The following is a 17864-nucleotide window of genomic DNA, read 5'->3' as shown; positions in this document are numbered from 1 at the left end:
CTCCTCCTCCACTATACAAAATGAGGGAGTAACTCTCTTTTGCTCCACTATAAAAATAACCTTCAACTTTTCCTCATGACAACCATTGTCTTGAGGTTGTGCTGTTGTACATAGATTATTGTAGCTCCCATTTTTATATTTTTAATAGACAAAGGTAACAAATCACCAGCTATGGTTATGTTCATAGCATTGTTAGTCTTGAGGTCAAGGCCAAGTTTAATGTGCATATCCCATATTATGATATGAAAAGATACAATTTAGGTTGTTGTCAAAAAGCCACCCAGTTAAAAAGAGCTGAAGTTATTTTGTAATTATAACTAGATAGTTATATTCGTAAGTTGGTTCAATGATGAATTCAGGATCAACATGCAAAACCTACAATATTTTGATGTTGGCAGCATTGTTAGGAAACACAGGGAAAACCTCATTCTTACTGATAGATACATGGAATGCTTACAAGCAAAATTTGTGTGACCTGTAAGAAAGAAGCAGTTGTCCTTTAGATGTTAAATATTCACATAAGTGAGGCTGGTATGATAGCTCATGTCAGTAATCCCAACACTCAAGAATCTGAGTCAGGAAGATAGCCTCAAGTTTGAGGTTAGCCTGACCTTGTTCACACACACACCCCCCAAAAAGAGATTCAGATAAATACATAATATATATTCTTACAAAATTAAAAATAAGAGATTGCTTATTTCAAATTACTAATATAATATTTTTATTAAAAATCCATTTCAAAAGTAGATATTAACAGATGAAATAGAGAAGAATACACTGTCCTGAAATGAGGCCAGTTTCAGTATTTGATAAGCAAGGCAAAATTGGAGATTGATGGGGTCAAGAAATAATACTTGAATATTTAGGTTACATCTAAATCATGAATTGTGCAAAAATAAATTCCATCTAGCTAAAAGAGTTAAGTGTTAAAATGCTGTTCTGAAATATACATTAATAGAATGAATATTTTAATAAGTATGTGGGAAAGATCAGTATCTCATTATTGTGATTATATAAATTTTCAACCTATACAGAAGATGCCACAGATAACTGAGGAATATATTATATATTTTTATCAAATAGGACAAATATTTAGGTTATTATGCTTTAAACAAAAATAATACGTTTGTAATAAGCAAGAAAGAGTATCAACTAGACTTGGTATCATGGTCAACCAAACAACAAAAAGTACAAATTTAAATATAATTGATGTTTCATTCATGGTCAAATAATTATGAGAAACTTGTGTTCCAGAATTTTTATTTTATATTATATTAATATCCTTGAAGTCTATCAGTATGACCACTCATGATGAAAACCATATAGAAGATTCTGGTAATTTATATCCCATCTCTTCAATAATCATAAAGTGTGAGGAAGTCTACATATTCAGAATGTTTTTATAATTCTTAAAATGAATACACACACACTAGAGAACAAGACAAGTAAATTACAATAGTATGAACCCATATTTTACAACAAGCAAAACTTTGATTTTACATACCATGATGACATGGAAAGTTTTATACACTAATCCAATAAATATTTATTATTAAATGTATGTGCCAAGCAGTGAATGAGCTCATAGCAGGTAACACATAGTGGCACCTATATCATAAAATGTAACCACAGGTGAAAAGATTAGACCTGTGTGCATACTGAGCCACCAGCCATTTTATATATATATATATATAATCAATCAAGCAGATGCAGACTTTCTTGGTGGCCTGGCCATGTTGCTGGGATGGGTCTTGTCCCTGGTTCATGTGAAACTTTGTACAATGAAAAAAAACTTAAATAACTCAAACCAGTCATCCCTTGTGATATGAAAAACCGTCCGGCAAATGGTCTTTGCTTCCTGGTTCTTAGTGCATGGATGTTTTTAATGTTCCTCAGAAGACTTAATGGATTCGTCAGTGTACATAGTGTCACCACAGAACAGCGGGAAAGCTCTCAGATGTTAGCGACCCAGCACTCCTGATTGCCAGGAAGTGGTCTCTCTGTTACAAAGGTGAAGTTTCAAGAGTCTGATTTTAAAATAAGCGTTGCAATGACAAAGCCCCTCCTCCCCCAAGAAGCCGTAGCTCTTAAAACAGAAGCATCTGGCCCCGTTGATGTCACTACACAGAGGCCACTTCTTCACTGAGCCATGCAGAGGTCACTCTCAGGGTTTTTGAGACAGGTCCAAGTAGAGAATCTAGGCGACTGATCTTGTAATAAGCACATTCTTCTGCCGCAGTTGGGAAGCACGGTATGTGAGCTGTGTGCGTAGCTGAACGTCACGGTGCAAAACTGTCTAATGTGCAAAGTCCTACCGGGAGATAGATTTCTCTGGATGAAAGTCATATCCTGAAAAAAAAATCTCAAATGCAAATATGTTGTTACCTACAATTGGAAATCATTTGATTCTTAAAGAAGTCCTTTATAGTTAGAAAATTTTACCCCTTTTTCATAATCCTTGCTTGTAATTGCTCCCATCATAGCTTGGGAGAAGTTGAAGGGAGTGAATCTAAAGCCCTAAATATTTCCCAGTGTCCTCCAGCGGGATCCATGCTCAAAGCATTTCTTCTATCACAGCCTTTCCATCTTCCTGGTTCTCTTATTCTGGAATGAAGAATACCATGTGCGGAGGTTAGAGCCAGGAGAGAAAGTTGCCTGGGGATCTTTGAGAAACAGACCTAAAGCAGAAGCGAGGAAGGGAGTTCCCCGCCTTCCTCACATCCTGAGAGCTACTTGGGAAGTGAGTAAGCTCTCGCTTTCTAGGCTGCTGGAGTCCCTGCAGCGCAGCCTCCATAGAAGGGGTTATATTTCCTTCAGCTTAATAATCCAAGCCCTTCTGTAGTCTTGCCATGAATAAAGAAGCTGCATAGCACTGCCGCCAGTTAGGAATTTTCATAAGTCGAATGCATCCAACTGATGCTCCCAGAGGTGATGCAGCCCTGGTTTTATGAAGCATGTAGTTTAATTGAAGGAAAAACGTTAACAGGTGGAGGTGATTAGGAATGGTTAAGTGGTGCCTGGGGTGGCTTTCCCTCTCAATGCCTTGATTGAAGAGCATTTGTCTTTCATAATCTTCTTGTCCTTAGTACTATTAGTTACTGCCCACTATTAAAGGATAGTGTGTATATATACATATCATTTTTATAGATGCTTTTTATTTTGTAGGTTCACCCTCTTTTGAGGTAGTGGGAGTTCAATTCCAACATCCTTGGCATTTGGGGCACTTTTAGATAGATAGTCTACATGGCAGGTTTCAACTGAAGTGATTATTTTTTTTTTAAGAGCATATCATCAGGCACTTTCCTATCTGGAAAACGGGCATATGTACCATAGTTTATAAGGTGCCTCTCTCCAGCCTTCCCTCACTACTTCTCCCAGAAGGTAAAATTGCTGCAGTGACCCCATCTGCAGTAACTTCCCCATAATGATTCCCACTAAGGGTCCTGGTCTTGAGCAGTGCCAGGTTGTTGCCGAGTTGGAGACTCACTGTTGGCCAAAAGCTATTTGCCCAAAGCAGTAATAACCCTGACAAGTTACTCCCGATAGTCTCTGACCACAACAGAACTTTAATTTACCTTCATACCATACTCAAGGGTGAAAAGGGCTACCATATAATAATGAAAAATGGCAGTTTATGTTGTTTGAATTATAACGAGAGCCTCATTATAGTTATGCAAAAATCACGCTACAAGATAGGTAGATGTGTATTTGAGTCTCGACTGTTCCACGCATTCTGAATCTGTGACTCAGAAGTGTAGAATCTTAGATGTTTTCTTCCTTTCTGAATTATAAACTAGAGTGACTGCCCACAGATATCATTTCTTCACTTGTACAGAGACTTCCTGTGGGGAGAGGTTTTAACTGCGGGTTCCTCCTTCTTATTCTTATGCCAAAGCAAGAGCATTTGAGAAGTTGAGACGTCAATCAAAGATGTAGAACTGATCAATATATTTTCTTAAGATAAATAACAGATAAAAACAAATATACATTCACCTCTAGTTTTATGCCATTTTTGTGAAGATTAGAACTTTTAAAAAAAATTCTGTGCATTAATACAATGGGTTGTATATTTTTATTTTTTTACTATCTTTCCATGCAGATAATTAACCAATTCCCAGTTTTCTTTCAGGTAAATGTTGGAGATATAGTTATAATAAAAGGCAAAGAGTATATACCTGCTGACACTGTCCTTCTCTCGTCAAGGTAGAGACACCTACTGATGCTCAAACAGTGTAGAGGATGGTTTCTCTACCCTGCATTGACCTTGTGATTTCTCCAAGGAAATAAAGAATAAACGAAGAATTTCAAAACCTCTTATGATTCTTAATTAAGCATTTACAAAACTGATTGGCCTCATGTGTGCCATATAGAATAAGTATCAGGTACTACATAACCCAGACTGAAGTGTCTCCTCTCTCTCTGGCCCCATCCAGATCCCTATGGTGTGTGTGGACCGCTAACTCTGTTTATGAGTCCCTGTCATTTATATGATTGCCGTCCATGGATTGGGCTCTGTTGCTTTTTTTCTCTTTTCGGTCCTCACTTGTAATAAATTCCTTTATTGTGCAGTCACCTCTCTTGCTAACTTTCCTATTCCTATTTGTGAAATGATACAAGAGAATGGATGGGTGATTTCTTGCTGTCATTGTGCCTTTCTGTATGACACAGTTTTCCCTCCAGACTGAATACTTCATTCTTCCTTTCAAGTCCTTTCTGTTACTGAATATAGATAATTTTTTTTTTGTTGCATTCACATTTTAAGATAGTTGTGAATCAGTATTCAGAACATATGGCCTTAGGATTAAAAACTATCACGCTAGTCCTTGTACAAATTTAGGATAATTTTAGTCCCAAAATAAACAAAGAAGAAATGTGTTTTAATGTACTTGAGGTTGTTTATCATCATTTCCTTGGACAGTTTGATTTGTAAAATCCACATAAAAATATGGACAGTGTCCTTTTTTCAAAATCTATTTAATCAGGTCATGATTTAAAACGATTGGATTTTTTTTTTTTTTTTTTTTTACAAATTAGTGATGCATAATCAGGGAGGCAGTCCTTCCTTGGCTATTTATAGAAACAGGTATTCAGGCATTTGAAATAACTCAGGCTGTTTTGATTTCCCTATCTGGCGTCTCTGTGTAGCACAAACGACTGTTTTCTTTAAGTCTGGCTTTCTGTCCTTAGTTACCTTTGTCGACAGCTTTGTCAGAGAGAGTTTCTAAAATGGAATTATCAGCATATTGGCTTTACTTGTCTACATGGGAGCGAGCTCGAGGGGGAGCTTCAGGTAGCTTCAAATTCAAGTAGGAGTATCATGACAGTTCTATTTTTCCTTGACTTTCAATCTGAAATGAGCAAACTGAAGTGTTAGCATGTAGCCACGAGTACATGTATGTAGCAGAAACATGGAAGAGAGCAACTATGGCTCTCATTCAAATCCCGGCAGATTCTTGGTATGACTTTCATATGTCTCTGGATACAAGGGCTTACCCTTCTATACTCTTGGAACCACAATGTGTTACTTGCACTTTATTAGTTATTAAATCACTTCAACTGGTGCAGCCATGGCCTCTAACTGCCTAAGACAGGCGTCTGTGCAGCTGTCCACTAAAGATAATATGATAGGTTGAGCAAAGTCACTTTTGTAGTGTATGAGAGAGGGGGCCGGATGTACTTGTTTTTCAAATATCTCACAAATAGTTTTAAAATAATTTCTTTGTTGATTTGCTAGGAGTAAACAGTTCGCAGCAAATTGAAGAGTTTAAGGGAAGGAAATCTATATGATAAAATAACTCTATAAAACGTTTTTATTTAATTTGATAAATGCTTATATGTAAACTTTAAAATGTTAAAGTTTCACTTTAGAAATTGAAAATTGGGCGGCTTAAAAAAATCAAATAAGTTTATCTTTGAATGTTAAATATTTTCATTTCTTCTCCCTTCAGGCCTGATCAAAATAAGTTTTGAAAAAAATCGGCATTAGACATTTTTATTAACATGAATCCTCTTCTATAATGATTTCAAACCTTCTGTCTCTTTTGTCCATTTGTTTGGTTTTTATTTTCTCTTGTTATTCGTTTCTCCCCCCCCTCCCATTTTAATTCTTTTAAACTGGGACATGTAGGTGGCAGTGGGGGAGATAGTGAAGGTGACCAATGGGGAACACCTCCCGGCAGATCTCCTGAGTCTGTCCTCAAGGTCAGAGCCTCAGAGTGGGACAGGGTGTGTGTATGCGGGTCCTCACTTTAAACCAAAGAACAACGGCACCCAAATGCGGTTGAGCTGGCTCTCCTCCTCTAACACACGAACGCATATCCTTCTAGATAATGTGAATTGGAGATACTGTAAAGGCACTTTATGAATATAGTTGCTGGGTGTTCTTTGTCTCTCAGCCAGGCAGATTGAACTCCTATTACTCTCGATAGGAGTCTAAGAGATTTTAATCTCGAGTGCATTGAGCCACGTATGTTTTAACAACATGCCTCGCCTTTAAGGCTTTAGTTATTAATTCTCCAGGATATGGTATGTGAACAGTGTTAAGCTTTTCACGAGACAATCAACCGAAAACTGATTCCATTCTAAGGATGCTTTCTTATGCTTCTATTTTAAATTTTTTACAAGTTCTGTGGAATTTCTGCAGTAACTGCGACTAAAATTTGGGCTTGTATAGGGTTTATAGAGGACCCCTGCACGCGGCTGGATGTCGTACATTTTCGTACTGCATGCTTTGGGCTCTGTCTTCATCCCAGCTGTAACTTGTGAACAAACGCACATTGCTGTGACCCGTGTCGGCGGTCCCCCGGTGTCTGTCCTGTGGTGTGCATCTTGTTTCGTTTTTCCACTTACTAATCATAAAGCTTGCTTTGCCTCTGACCGTGGTTTGTGTCTTGGGTGTTACCATGACTTGCTGAAGTATTTATGAGCTAGCATGATTCCTGACTCTGCTGCCTCTTCACGGCCCTTAGAGCTACTGCAGTCACAGCTGTCGGAAGTCATTGTTAGGAATGTTCCAAATTGGGTTGTATTTCATTGGCCTCCAATCAAGTGGAAGTCAGCCATTTAAATTTGCTAATTTCTTAATCCTTTAAAGCTCAATACAAATTGTTTTGTGTGGAGGGCAGTATTAGAATTAGAAAGTTCTTTCTATACGGTTTACTATAAGACTGGCTTTGGATAAGAATATTTATCAGTAACATTTTAATGAATTATACTGCCGAGATAAAGCCGTGGCAGTCTCAGCTACTGTTCTGTTTGTTGCCATTTTTCTCTGTTAGTGGAGAAATGTGTTTTACAGCTTCCCAATGACTATGTGGAAATTATAAAGTTGGGCCGCTGCCAGAATGAGAATAACTATTGTGACCGTGAGTTGAAAATATTCTTTTGGAATAATTGAGACTGAAAATATTAATATGGAAAGGAATAGCAGCCTATGTGAAAGAAAACTCGTAGGGAAACCTTGGAATATGTGATGTGACTTTAAAATTAATCTATAAAATTTGATTGATGTCTAAGTCTTTAAGTAAAGCTTTTGTTAATTTCAAGGGGACAAAATTAAGTTTATGTGCTCATTTCTGGCACTTAGTGAAGTCTGTTTTGCACATGTACAAATTGGAGGTTGATTAAAAAAATTCCAGTGTTTGCAACTTATAAATTTCTTTTCTATTTATAGTTATTTATCTGATAACAAACTAGGCTACAGATTATGTAGCCAAGTGATAATGAGATTGGTTTAAGTTAAGAATTCTTTTTGGGTTATCTTCAGAGTGCTTTTTTATAGATTTAAGGGTTAAATTTTTACAGTCAGGCCACACTCATACATCTCTAGTATCCAAGAAACAAAAAAACAAACAAACAAAAAACGGTGAGACGGCTATACTATAGCTGGAGAACACAGGGCATGGGCCACCACACCCAGAGTTCACTTCAAACTTCGGATGCAGCAGCCTCAGGACAAGGAGCAACGTGGCCATGTGGGCTGCTACTTGCTTTAGGACCTTGTCGGTCAGGCTGGGTACATGGACCAGTTTGTACAGTGCTTGCTTGTACACATGATGACCTGAGTCCAGTCCCTGAGACCCTGCATGAAAAAAAGCCCACTTGTGGTGTTGTGCTTGTAAACCCACCGCTAAGGAGACAGACACAGGCAGACCCATTGAGCTACTGACCAGTTAGCCCTGGTCTCCTCTGCGAGTTCAAGGCCAATGAGAGACGCTGCCTCAAAAATATATGGACAGCACCTAAGAACCCACAGCTCAGTTTATACTCTGACCTCCACACATCTGCATGTGTGCTACTCCACATACATGTACCAGGCCACAAATAACATGCATGAACACAGGAGCACACGCACGCACACACACAAACCTCTCAATCAAGTTGGTTTTTTTTTTTAAATAGACCTAAAAATATAAAGGGTAACGTCCACTTTCATTGTAAAATCCATCCTTTAAAAACAGCCTTGAGTTTTTACTATCATGTGGTCTATGGCTAAGATAATAAGTACAAGCTTGTAGATGGAACAGCCTGGAAGTTTTTAATCAACCATTTTGCATAACCAATTTACATGTGGGCCATGAGCATGAAACAGGACATTTCTGAGCTGGAGATAAATCCGGACACACACCTGCTTTACACTCTCAGAAACAGTCTGTGTTGTGTCTACACGGAGAAGCGGTTTTAAAATAGGGTGGCTCTTTATGGTATCTTGAAGACCATTACTGAGTGCTGTCAGGAAATGGCTTTTGGGGGGGGGTCTTCTGGCTGGAAGGCTGATCCATGAGTGCTGTGCATGAGTTGTGCCTCACGCTGTCTTGCCATTAGAGTGAAACCCAACAAGAGGCTAGGTGGCTATAGCTTTGTCTAGAGTAAATGGCTTCAGTGAGTCTGAGCACTTAGGTAAGCTGGTCTCTTCCTTTCCTTTCCCAACTAAATCTTTGTTTTTCAATTATGAACAACAGTGAGCCCCAGGCCATGTGCTACATCGAGACATCCAACTTAGATGGTGAAACAAACTTGAAAATTCGACAAGTAAGTTCTGTATATCAGCTCATAGTCACTGTTCTGTGATAGGTGTTTAGAAGCCTCTGTCTGAAAGGGATTCTGTCTAAATACAAGTATTTTCTCTTTGAACCATTGTGAAAAATAGTTTGTAAACTGTTTAGACAGATTTAGTTTCCTAGTTGAATATGTTCCACTGTGAAATATTACTTATAATATTCTAGTTACTCTATATAATAGCCAATGCTTGAATGATAATTGTAGTAACAGTATTTGTTAGTGTGTGTGTGTGTGTGTGTGTTAGAGAGAGAGACAGAGAGACAGAGACACAGAAACAGAGAGGCAAAGAGAAAGACAGACGGAAACACAGAGAGAGTATGAATCCAAGTGTGTCCTGGTTGGCCTGGATTTACATAGATCAATGGCCTCAAACTCACAGAGATCTACCTGCCTCTGAGTCCTGGGATTATCCCATACCTGGTGTTCTAAGTTCTTTGACATGTTCACTTATTGTTTTTCTTGGCCCCATTTAGCATTGGGTTTGCCATACTGAACAGCCAAAATGTCCATTGCTCTTTAGAAACCCATTTATCTTGGGGATATACATTACTTCATATTTCTATATTTGGTTTTCATATTATGTTCAACAGAAAACAACAGTAACATTTTCTTGATAAAGTTTTAAAAGGGGCCTTTACTTTAAATACATACCCTTGGCTTCTGGATGGTTGACATCAATGCCAGTGAGGTGTTTGGGTGGTGGTGGAACCGCATCATCAGGAGGGAGCTGAGCCCAGATGGCTAAGGTGAATGTCCTCAGTGCCAGTCACTTCCAGCTGAGGGAAGGACTTCTCCGAAGTTCTCCCTCTCAAGACAGGAGGGAGTAAGAGAAGGAGAAAGGAGGAAGAAAGACAAAACTGTTCTCTTTGAATGCAAACTCTACTGTGTTTCACCACCTCCTTTAGACTCAGGAGACAGAAACCGCACAGCAGCCAGTATTGCCTTTAGTTTTAGAAGTGGTGCGATGAATGCTTTAGAACTTTTATAAAAGTTGTATTCTTCTGCGCTAAAAGAAGAAAGGTACCCTTAAATTATTGTTTGACAATATTATGTAAGGGGAAAGAATTACTTGAAGAATGGTGAGATTCCTTATCTATCTAAGAGCTTAGAAAGTACCCCACCCCTCACAATGCTTACTTAAAATACTCTTATTTGGGAATGTGCCAACAGGGCTTACCGGCAACGTCGGATATCAAAGACATTGACAGTTTGATGAGAATTTCTGGCAGAATCGAGTGTGAAAGTCCAAACCGACATCTCTATGATTTTGTTGGGAACATAAGGCTTGACGGACATGGGTATGTAAATGCAACATGCTCTGTGTCATCCTGTGCCACTGAGTGTCCCCTACATCTGCTTACACAAGGTTGTCTCCTTTCTAGATACTCACTTACAGCAATAGTTTTAAGCATGTCTACATTTCAACTCCTATCCTTTGTAAGGATGCTGAATCCTGACTCTAATTCATGTAATACAATCAAAGACGGTCCCATGTTCCTGTCACTCTGGGAGTTGGATGTTTTCAGTGATATACCAGGACTCTAGAATATTCTTTATGGCTGGTTCTTTGGCTGAATTTCCTGCCGTGAACTTTCCTGTCCCATGGGGCCACGTCTATTCCTTCGATGTCTAGATGCCTGGCGGAGTTCAGACTGTACCACAGTAGCTAGATAAGTTTTTATCTCCCCTGTTTATGTTTTTCCCCTAGGCCGTGCTATCATGTGTAGTCACTGGTTTCTGCTACCTGATTCTCATCTTTCCTACCACTTCCTTAACTTCTCTTAACTCATTTAACTAGAATTTAGTATACGCTTGAGTTCTAGGTGCCTAGACCAGTGGTTCTCCTCTTTCCCAGTACTGTGACTATTCATGCAGTGTAATCAATGACATTCCCATGTTCCTGTCAGTCTGTCAGTTGGATGTTTTTAGTGATATCCCAGGACCCTGAGCTATCCTTTATGGGTAAATAAATAGCCTGTGGCTGGTTCTTTGGTCCTTTAATATATATAGTTCCTCTTATTGAGGTGACCCTTCAACCATACAATTATTTTTTGTTGCTACTTCATAACTGCAACTTTGCTACTATATGGATTACAGTGTAAATATTGTGTCTTCCAGTGGTCTTACGTGACCCCTATTGAAAGGGTCATTCAACCCCAAGGGGTCATGACCCACAGGTTGAGAACCACTGACCTAGACCATTTACAAATATTACTTAGGCTACCCTGAACAAACCAGATCAATATCATATTCCTGCCCTTTTGTCTCTCTTCATTCACTCTAACAAAGTACCTTAGATTAAAAAAATCCTCGGCTCATAGATAGGTCTGGAAGATCAAGGACCTGCATGTGCTATCTGTTAAGGAAGTGTTGCTCCCTGTGTTCTGGCATGACGAAGGCCTTTGGGCATCCTTTGTAATGATTTAGTCCCAGTTTCAACAGCAGGGTGTGTGTGTGTGTGTGTGTGTGTGTGTGTGTGTGTGTGTGTGTGTGTGTACAATCTATATGTATATAAAAGGCATGCAGGTAGAGACTGCAGGTCAACCTCATGTGTTGTTCTTTGGAAGCCAATCACCTTGCCTTTTGATATAGGGTCTTGCTCTGCTGGGAGCTTACCAATTGTCCAGCTGGCTGTAGAGAAACCCCTGGGATGTCCTTGACTCCCTAGCCTTCCCTGATAGAATTATAAGCACACACCAACACCCAGCTTTCTTCTCTTTTTTTTAGTATGAGTTCTGAGACTCAAACTAGGTCTTCATGATTGCCCAGGAAGCAGTTAACTGACAAGTGTCTCCTAGGCCCCATGAGTGCAGAAATCTCAAGACTTATTCACCCCTAGCATCCTAATGCCACAATATTAAAGACTGAATTTCAAAACGGAAATTTTGGAGAGACACTAACACATATGATAGAATTTTTTGAAGTTTCTTTCTTGTAGTAAAGTAGTTGGGGGCAGACAGACATAAAGGAATAAATAGAAATTGTGATCCTTTATTATTTTTTTAAAAAGCAGAAAGCCTTTGGGAAAGATAGGACAAAAGAGACAAGGTATCCTTAGGAAGGAATTCTCTTAGGGTGATTGTCGTCAGCCTCCTTAAGAAGGTGACATTTGAACAGTGGTGATCGAAAGGTTAGATAATCACGTGAATATCTAGAGGTTTCTGGACAGAAGAAATAGTGAAAATCACTGTGGGTAGAGGAAGAGAAATTGAGGTGAAAAACAAAAGAAAATAATGGGCCAGATCCCATAGATGTTGTAGGCCATGAGAGGGTGTTCTGAGTATACTTGGGTTCCATGCATGGGCAATGAAGGGAAAACACCCTCCCTTGAGTTTTGAACTTAATAAGTTCATGGTGTCCAAGTGGCATTTGAATATATGTCTAAACTTTGAGGGTAGCTTGTATAGATATTTAAACTCATGTGCCCGGAAAAAAAATCACTGAAATTGAAAGAGTATAGACAGAAAGGTTGAAAGCCCTGAGGACTCTCTAGCTGGGAGGCTGAGAGAAGAGTGGGGTCTAGAAACCAAGAAAGAGTAAAGAAAAAGTGCCCAAGGGGAGAGGGAGGAACAAAGTGAAGCCTGCTGTCACTCATGGCCAAGTGCACTATGTCTGAACATTATTACCATTTGGGTTTATTGAGTGGTGATCACGGCCCTTGAGTAGGTGGAGCCTGATGAGGGTGAGCCTGGCATCATGGAGAAGAATTAGCTAGAGCAAGTGTGGTCTTCACTATTCAGTTTTATTGCAATGCGAGACAAAGTGATGGGACAGAGCAAGGCAAGAAGGGTGGGGTGTTTAGTGCCCCCGCTTCTGTTTCCTGCCCTCACTCCTTCCCTCCTCTGCATAGCAGAGCTTGTCTACCAGACAGGTGTGCTGTCCAGGGAACCATCAGCTAGATGCACTCGTTCAACCGGCCTGGGGGAGTGCCGCCAGTGTTCTCACTGTTAGAATATGAACGATGAAAAATTAAATAAGGATCTAAGTAAATGATGTGTGAAATGTACCCTGAACAGACACCCTTATCTAATGCACCAACATTTCTTAGAGTAAATGACATGGGAAATATACCCTGAACTGACACCCTTATCTAACCTACCAAAACACATTCCTATGATCTTTAAGGTAATCGTTAATTCTAGAATTCTCTGAGTAATCTTTCCTTGAACATATGGCTATGGACTAATGATAGATTTGGACATTTGTACAAGCATCATTCCTTAAGTCTGACATTTTTGACTGGCCAGTTTCCATTCCTTATCATTAAATCAATGCCAAGCAAATCCATGCCATAAGGAAAACGTTATATGGTGGTACCAAGATTTAAAAGGCTCAAGTTTTATAATATGCTTTATCTTATCAGAAAGGTGTATATGAGTGAGTGAGACAGCGACTCTAGGAGGAACAGACATCATGGGAGATGGTGGGGAGCAATGAATGTGTATCTGATGTGATACTGAGCCCAGTCAGAAAGGTGAGGAGCAATGGATACACAGGGCACTAGAGCACAATCCAGGAACTTCTCAAGAACTTTGTAGAGCCTGCTTTAGCCTCCAAGCCCCTCCCAATCCTGATGTGCACTCCAGGTGTTGACACCTAGACAAGAGAGTTACATGATTTCAATATGATTTTGTCCCTGAAGGAGTCACACGTACTGAATACTCAGCCCCCCAATGTAGTGACTAGACACTGACCCCAAAATAAACCTCTTATCCATACAAAATAACCAGTCTTCATGCATTTTGTAAACTTTCACCAAATGGACCATGCCTCATTCCCATCCCAATGGGCCCTAAACCTGCTGTGGGGTATAAATGAGGGGAGTTAAAATATACTGTTTCCTGAGGGTTCCTGCGGGGTTCATGCTAACCCACACGTGGGGATTGATTTCACTGAGCCAGGAGAATATATTTCCTGAAGGATGGTCCAATACCTAAACTATCCCCAGCCTTGGAAGCTGACTGGTCCATCTGAACCCCTGGAAGTGGAGGTTTCCCTGCTCTGCTTGGCCTTTACTGATTGATAAGCCCTGTATGTTTTATATAATCCATTGGAAATGGTTTCCTTCTTTTCCAAGAAGTTTTAAGTATAGTTTTCTTTATATTTGAATTTTTACATTACTTTCTTGTTAAATGAAAATTTACCTTGGTTATTAGGAATCTTTGAGCCATTCAATTTTTGGACTGTACATTTCCATCAACTGACTCATTACATATCTGTGATATATATATATATTGCCATCATACCCTTGAGTCTCTGAGTTTATAGAACCTACAAAAGCTAGCCAAAGAGGAAGCACACAAAGGACCCAACTGGGTCTTATCCACTAAAATGTTGTTTAATATCTAGGTAGCAAATGGCTTCGAAATGATTGCCATTTATTGAGAATGTTTTTGTGTACTTGGAAAACAGATACACTAATCCTGTAAAATGAATATTATAAGGCTTTAGGTCTAGGCCCTAATTTCAGAAAAAGTGATGGTAGTGTCAGAATATGATGTGAGCTATGATTTTATTTCTGTAGTTTTTGAGCCCTGGTTATGTACAAAGTTGTTTTCAATTTAAATGAAGTATGTGTGTGTGTGTTTATTGAGAGCGTGGAGGGGAAAGATATCTTAGCCACACCATTTTCAGGTTCTATGTAAACTTAAGTCTCAGGAAGATTTGTATGTGAGGATTAGCTACTCCAGTCCCAAAAATTGCCTGCTGTTTGGGATGCTATATTGGTTTCCTCAGGCTGTCATAATGAGAGAGCTTAGAGAGTTAATTTTATCAATTGAAATTTGTTTTTCTACCATCTGGGTAATGAAATTAAAGGAGCATGAGTGGATTCTGATGAAGGCTGTCTTAGTTTGCATTTCTTTTGCTGTGAAAAGACACTAAACCATGGCAACTCTTATAAACGAAAGCATTTCATTGGGGCTGGCTTACAGTTCAGAAAGTTATAATCCATTATTGCCATAGCAGGAAGTCTAATGGTATGTAGGCAGACATAGTGTTGGAGAAGGAGCTGAGAATTCTACATCTTCATCCACAGGCAACAGAAGTGAATGCCACTGTAGGCATACATAACTTGAGCATCTGAGACCTCAAAGCCCACCCCAGCATGACACACTACCTCCAACAAGGCCACACCTCCTAATAGTGTCCTTTATGGGCCTTAGCACTGAAACACATGGGTCTATGGGGACCATTCCTATTTAAGCCGCTACAAAGACCACCTTTGTATCTGGCAAAAATGTCATCTTTGTATCTATTTGACAGAGGAAACTCTCAGAAGTCTTATTGGGGCACTAAGAACATCAGAGGGCTTCACCCTCATGAACTCACCTAAGACCAGTAGCCTGGAAAAGGTGCAGCTACAAATGTATCACACTGGGAGTTGGAGCCTCAGCATTGGCACGTATGGAGTTGGTTACTTGTAGTCCACAGGGAGAGGAAAGATATAAATGGTGTTAAGGAAAAAGCAACTTCTTCCCAACAGTTATATTTGAAAAGTATCATTGTTGGTTGAAAAAAAAAAAAATACTTCCTTTTGAAAAAAAAACTTACTTCCTTTCCAAAAATAAAGTTTTAATAGTGGAAACTTGGATGACTGTGTAGTGACTGTGCATTTCTAGGGCATTTTGGACTATGTCATCTCTAATGCCTACATCCTCTGTCCTAGCACCATTCCCCTGGGGGCAGACCAGATCCTTCTCCGAGGAGCTCAGTTAAGAAATACCCAGTGGGTTCATGGGATAGTTGTCTACACCGGCCACGACACCAAGCTGATGCAGGTGAGACCTTTATCTGTGAGACCTTTTAAGACTAAGGCTCTTGGAGATGCATGATTCAGCGCTCTTGCTGCACTTGTCCCAGGCAGAGCACACCAGCCATCCAGATATCCCTGAGACTCGTCCCACACTCCCACACTGGGAACTAAGCAAAGGGGACCTTGAAATCCCTTCTCTGGGAGAATAACTCGCTGCACACGGGTACACTGTGAAACGTTCCCCAAGGTCACCTGAGACATGAACACCCAGTGAATGGTGCTGTGTGTTGATCCATGACATTTTCCAATTACTAATGCTCACATCAGTTTGCCTGTGTAATACTGTGTCCAAGTATTTATCTTGTGATTTTATTTTAATGCAGTGGTCAGATTTTAAATTTGGGTGAGTTTTTTTTATTAATTTATTTTTTTACACTCCATATTTTATCCCCCCATCCACCCTACAACTGTTTCACTTCCCACATCTCCTCCCCACCCCACCCTGTCTCACATGGATGCCCCCCCCCACCTGACCTCTAAACTCCCTGGGGCCTCCAGTCTCTTGAGGGTTAGGTGCACTGTCTCTGAATGAACACAGACCCGGCAGTATATATGTGTGTTGGGAGCCTTGTATCAGCTGGTGTATGCTGCCTGATTGGTGGTCCAATGTTTGAGAGATCTCAGGGGTCCAGATTACTGGAGACTGCTGGTCCTCCTACAGGATCTCCTCAGAGTCTTTCAGCCTTCCCTAATTCAACAACAGGGGTCAGCTGCTTCTGTCCATTGGTTGGGTGCAAACATCTGCATCTGATTCTTTCAGCTGCTTGTTGGGTCTTTCGGAGGGCTCATATCCAAAATATATAAAGAACTCAAGAAGAAAACCAAACAACCCAATCAAAAAATGGGGTACAGAAATTTGGGTTTTGGGTTTTTTTTGTTTTGTTTTAAGAAAAGTATAAACTAACATGGCATTAGTTTTGGGGTTTTTTTTGGTTTTTTTTTGTATTTTTTTGTTTGTTTTTGTTTTGTTTTGTTTTTTGCTTGTTTTTTTTTTGTTTGTTTGTTTTTTGGTTTTTTTTTTTTTTTTTTTTTTTTTTTTTTTGGTTTTTTGAGACAGGGTTTCTCTGTATAGCCCTGGCTGTCCTGGAACTCACTCTGTAGANTTTTGGTTTTTTGAGACAGGGTTTCTCTGTATAGCCCTGGCTGTCCTGGAACTCACTCTGTAGACCAAGCTGGCCTCGAACTCAGAAATCCACCTGCCGAGTGCTGGGATTAAAGGCGTGCACCACCACGCCTGGCTCGGCATTAGTTTTTTTTTTTTTTGTTTTTGTTTTATTTCATGACATTTCTGTACAAGGCTCTTTTGCCATCTATTCCCCTGATGTTCGTTTATAGCCATAGTGGCTTCAGCTCTACATTGTAATGCATGCTGCAGTCAGTAGTGTAACAAGTATAGGGAACTCACTTAGAAATACTAACTGGAGTGCCACTCTAAAGGGCCTTTGTCCCTGTATCTCATACAGGCATGAAGATGCTAACATTGACAAGTGGGATGCTCCTTCCCTGGCCATGCTATAAATTCTGTCATTCACTTATGTTGGTTAGGAGGGATTTCCTCTTTTGTCCTGTGGATGCTTGGTTAGCACGGGCCTGGCATAAATACTGAATCATCACACAGAGCAGAAGAGCCTTCTTCATCCTCTGCTGCGTAGGGCAGGCTTGCTGCATGGTCCTCCTGCCTCTGCCTCTGCCTCTGCCTCCTAAGCCAGCCCTCTGCCACATTCAGTTCTTTGTTACTGATGGTTGGTAAGTACCACTTGAATTACTGCTGTGTCCACTAAAACAGTTGCCGAGTAGCACCAGAACTCCTTTAGACAGTGAGATGTTTGCAGGGCTGTCGTCCTTTTTCTCTGCCTCTTCTAAGCAAAGGCATTGAGGAGATGCTGTGAGACCTTGTTGGTCTAAGTAGCCATATATATCTTAACCTGCCTGACACCCTGCAAAACAAATGTTACCCCTCCCCACTTTTCATTGTTTTATAACCTAGAAA

The 17864-nt window shown here is 39.9% G+C and overlaps 1 protein-coding gene across 4 annotated transcripts in view; it reads left to right on the top strand.

Annotated features, from left to right (window-relative positions):
* Nucleotides 1-17864, top strand: part of Atp8a1 (ATPase phospholipid transporting 8A1) — a 226668-nt gene that overhangs the window by 63035 nt on the left and 145769 nt on the right. For 2 of the 4 annotated variants that reach the window (XM_021211313.2, XM_029545002.1), the window contains exons 7-10: nucleotides 4130-4203; nucleotides 8961-9030; nucleotides 10231-10358; nucleotides 15728-15839. In XM_021211313.2, coding sequence (XP_021066972.1) covers nucleotides 4130-4203; nucleotides 8961-9030; nucleotides 10231-10358; nucleotides 15728-15839 — 384 coding nt within the window. Of the gene's footprint in view, nucleotides 1-4099; nucleotides 4204-6127; nucleotides 6202-8960; nucleotides 9031-10230; nucleotides 10359-15727; nucleotides 15840-17864 lie in introns of all 4 variants that reach the window. The other 2 variants (XM_021211312.2, XM_029545003.1) reach the window with 2 other exon arrangements.

Source organism: Mus pahari, chromosome 13, assembly GCF_900095145.1.
Source record: "Mus pahari chromosome 13, PAHARI_EIJ_v1.1, whole genome shotgun sequence".
Classification (NCBI taxonomy): Eukaryota; Metazoa; Chordata; class Mammalia; order Rodentia; family Muridae; genus Mus; species Mus pahari.
This window is presented reverse-complemented; position numbering and strand designations above follow the sequence as displayed.